Genomic DNA, 3976 nt, shown 5'->3' with positions numbered 1-3976 from the left:
CAATGTTGTGAGAACATGAACATGAATGACGCTCTGTACAGTTGACGGTCAGTGCTGCGCCATAAAGAAAATGAAGCCTTTCCAATGTAAATATTCAAGCGCTAGAAGCAGAACACATGAAAGGGACTTTGTTACTAATATGCTATGTGGGAAGATAGACATCCGGAACATCCGAAGCACACGCCCTGAAACCACGTCTCAGACAGAGCGCAGATACTAAGTTGAGCTGTCTTTCATGCTTTCCTGTGAGGAACGGACAAATTCACACAAAATTATGTCAAAAAATGCCCGTCTCGATGAATATCCTAGTAAACATAGTCGGTTATGTCTTCAGTTGAGAAAGAAAACGCATGATCTGTGCGTGCATTCGCTCTTAAAGTGACAGCATCCTAATAATCCTGCTGCTGTCTGCGTTTTTAATGTTAACCAAACAGTAAACAACAAACTCACTCACTGCTCTTGAACTTTAAAAAGGATATCAAGACTATCTAATGTTATTTATTTGATTAGCCTACTTTATTACATAGCTGTACCTGAAAACTGTTAGACCTGCATGAAAAGCACTGTTTATTTCATTTGTATCCTTGTTGCATTGCATTTATTTGTGCTTTTGCTTATAATTTGATTATTTATTACTGACCGTTTACTTGCTGTTAAAAATGTAGGTTATTAAAATGAAATTAGTTAAGCTATAGTTTTAGCCGTGGCATCGAAATTGGAATAGAGGATTGTGAATAGTATTTCACTAGTATCTAAAATATTGGTGAACTGCCGGTTTTTGTTTCATGGCTGGTAAAAAAATAGTTTTGGCCAGTAAATTTAAGTCAGCGGCCAATAGGTTTGGCAAAACGTTAGTTTTAGGCCTAATTAAGTGCTCATGAGAAGGATTCAATACTAATGCAATACTAGAAATTTCAAAGTTAAGGCATGACCATTGGACAGCAAAATGCTCATTGGGTCAGCAGGGTCAGACAAAAACAGGTGGAGAAAAAAGACATGTTAACTGCAAAAGAATTAAAAATTAAGGTGAAGAATTAAGTGTGAAACCATCAGGAACCCTTTAGTTTCCAGCGCCACCATTTTCCAGAACTGCAACCCACCTGGAGTCTCCAGAAGAGTGAGGTGTCAGGATCTGAGAGTTAGGTTAGGTAAAGATTCCTGAAAAATGACCCCCACTTAATAAGAATCACAAGCTGAAGTGTTGTAAAATACATGAAGACTGTTTTTTTTATAGGCTTTATAGACAGACAGATTGAGAGTGGCTCTTGAAGGAGCAGCACCACATCTACCACTGTTTGAAGAATTCATCTTCCAGAAACTGGCAGTAAGTTTTTAGTCCATCTCTGCAAAATGGACTTCAGGAGATGGACTAAAAACTTACTGTCAGTTTCTGGAAGATGAATTCTTCAAACAGTGGTACAAGAAGATGTGGTGCTGCTCCTTCAAGAGCCACAGTAAACAGTGAAGGCTTTACTTTAGGAAGTGTTTACGTCCAAATGCCGGCTCAGTATTGGCCAAAGCTGATCACGTGATCAGCACGAAGCATGCGTGTGATGCTGACGCAGGAGCCGGCCAATAATGAGTCGGCGTTCTGACGGAGAATCTGGAAGCGCTGGACGTAAACAACGTATGAGAATGACACAGAAGAGAAGAGATTGTTGAATAAAGTGGTTATTTTTGTTTGGTTTTGCACACAAAAAGTATTCTCATCTCTTCATAACATTAAGGTTGAACCACTGCAGTCACATGACTGTTTTAACAATGTCTTTAGTACCTTTCTGGACCTTGAAAGTGTTGATTATATTGCTGTCTATGGATGAGTCATAAACCTCTCGGATTTCATCAAAAATATCTAATAATTTGTGTTCTGAAGATGAGGTTTTCATTTTTGGGTGAACTAACCCTTTAATGCGCCTCATAAACTTGGTTGATGAGCAGAACTGGAATTTAGAGAAAGAAGAAACTCAGATAATGAGTTTTGTGGTTTGATCACATCATTTCCATTAGTGTTAATTCAGTGTTTTCATCAATGCACTATTATTCTAACATGTGCAAAATGGTCAAAATAAAGAAAGAATAGAGGTTAGACGCAAAATACACTTTCATAAACTCACTAAGATGAACATAATGAGGCGTGTGTGTGTGTGTGTGTGTGTGTGAGTGTGTGAGAGAGAGAGAGAGAGTGAGAGTGTGTGTGTGTGTGTGTGTGTGTGTGTGTGTGTGAGGGGCGTGTCGGGTGTCGTGTTTCTCTTTTGTCACCTGCAGCATTAAATCTTTGGCTCATTCACCATCAGCATCAGACACACACACACACACACACACACACACGATGGAGTCAAGCAGCGGGCGCTTCTCTCTCCTCGCGCCGCATCCGGCGCTCTTCCTCCGGCCGGATGACAGGAGTTACCCGCGCAGCCCGAAATGCGCGCGCTGCAGGAACCACGGGGTGGTGTCCGCTTTAAAGGGTCACAAACGCTTTTGCCGTTGGCGCGACTGCGCGTGCGTCAAATGCGCGTTGATCGCGGAGAGGCAGCGCGTCATGGCCGCGCAGGTGGCGCTGCGGAGACAGCAGGCGCAGGAGGAGCTGCAGATGATTTACCCCGCGGCAGGAGCGACCGAGGGCGGCGTGAGCGTCTCCAGAACACCGCTGAGCTCGTTTGACGCCTTCAGTCCGGACGCGTTCAAAGAAGGTAGGAGTCCTGACCACTGATATTTTTAATAGTGTTTTGGATTAAATGTAACCCGAATCAGCCTTTCGCAGTAGATTCGCTTTCAGTCAGTTTTAAAGTTCAGACAAGATGTAGGCTATTTAGTTTTTAATTGTGTATTGTGTTTTATAATAATGGACTTTGAAATTGGAAAACGGACTCATCGTGTTCAGATTATAAAAGTATCCAGCCTTAAAAAGATCTGAGACCTCTAATGAATCCAGTGTGAATGCAAAGAGAACTGGATTTTTCCCACCAAAGACGTGAGACTGAAGTGCGAGAACTCTGCTTCCGTTCTGTTGTTTGTTATGACCAAACCACTGTGACGCTATTTATGCTTTATTTTTGCAGAGAAAAGCCTAAACAAGTGCAGCATGTTCAGTGGATTCGTGAGTCAGGCTTTGTTCACATCAGAAAAGAGTGACCCGTCAAACGGCAGCACGTCTCCTGGACCGGATCGTCTCTCTGAACGCACGAGTCCACAGTCTCTGACCTCCTCGGATCTGGAGTCCGGCAGCGAGTCGGAGAAACTGTCGGAAGCACCCGGGCGAAACCCCACTGCTGTTCTGACAAAGATCTTCCCTCATGTGAAGCGGGACGCTCTGGATTTGGCTCTGAAGGCCAGTTCGGGAGACGTGGTGAAGGCCATCGAGCTGGTGCTCAGTTCCCGGGAGGGTCAGAGTTCAAATGGAGACGTTGTGCCTCAGTCGGAGAACCTGCTCGTCTCACGATCAGCTGCCATCCGCCTTTCAGACGCGCCACTGAGACACTTCAGCTCCAGATCGGCTTTCTCTCCCCTCCACGCTTCAGCCACAAACTCTTTCAGTGCTGACAGTTTGTTGGGGTTAAACCCTCGGTTTGCCATCGGTCCGCTGCGACTCGCCTACTCAACACCCAACTTTGTTCCACCATATCTGACGTCCGGATTCGTCCCAGCGATGTCCCTGCGGCCGCCAGCGGACCATCCGCTTCTGCGGGACCTTCCCTACCCCAAAGAGCCCTTCAACCCCACAGTGTTTTACTCCAGCCTCGGCCACGACAAATAACCAAAAACACAATCTCTGCTTTCATTAAACTACAGTGTACAGAAGTGTCATGAATGGAGATATTGCATTTAGTTAAAAAAAAAAAAAAAAAAAACACTAGCAGCACATGAGTGTCATTCCACTTGGTGCCTCTACTTAGTTTATTCATTTGTTTTATATGTTGTATATGTTTATGCATATTTGAATGTCAAATTTTGTTAATAAATCCTAAATACAACTTTA

General features: G+C 43.7%; 1 protein-coding gene across 1 annotated transcript; it reads left to right on the top strand.

The window, feature by feature from the left end:
* The first annotated feature begins 2296 nt into the window (after positions 1-2296).
* On the top strand, positions 2297-3976 carry LOC127515887 (doublesex- and mab-3-related transcription factor A1-like). The gene is made up of 2 exons (XM_051900039.1): positions 2297-2690; positions 3060-3976. The coding sequence occupies exons 1-2, from the start codon at positions 2330-2332 to the stop codon at positions 3752-3754; spliced, it is 1056 nt and encodes a 351-aa protein (XP_051755999.1). The 5' UTR covers positions 2297-2329; the 3' UTR covers positions 3755-3976.

The sequence above is a fragment of the Ctenopharyngodon idella genome, chromosome 7, assembly GCF_019924925.1.
Source record: "Ctenopharyngodon idella isolate HZGC_01 chromosome 7, HZGC01, whole genome shotgun sequence".
Classification (NCBI taxonomy): Eukaryota; Metazoa; Chordata; class Actinopteri; order Cypriniformes; family Xenocyprididae; genus Ctenopharyngodon; species Ctenopharyngodon idella.
The sequence above is the reverse complement of the archived record's forward strand: the minus strand, read 5'-3'. Positions and strand labels throughout refer to the sequence as shown.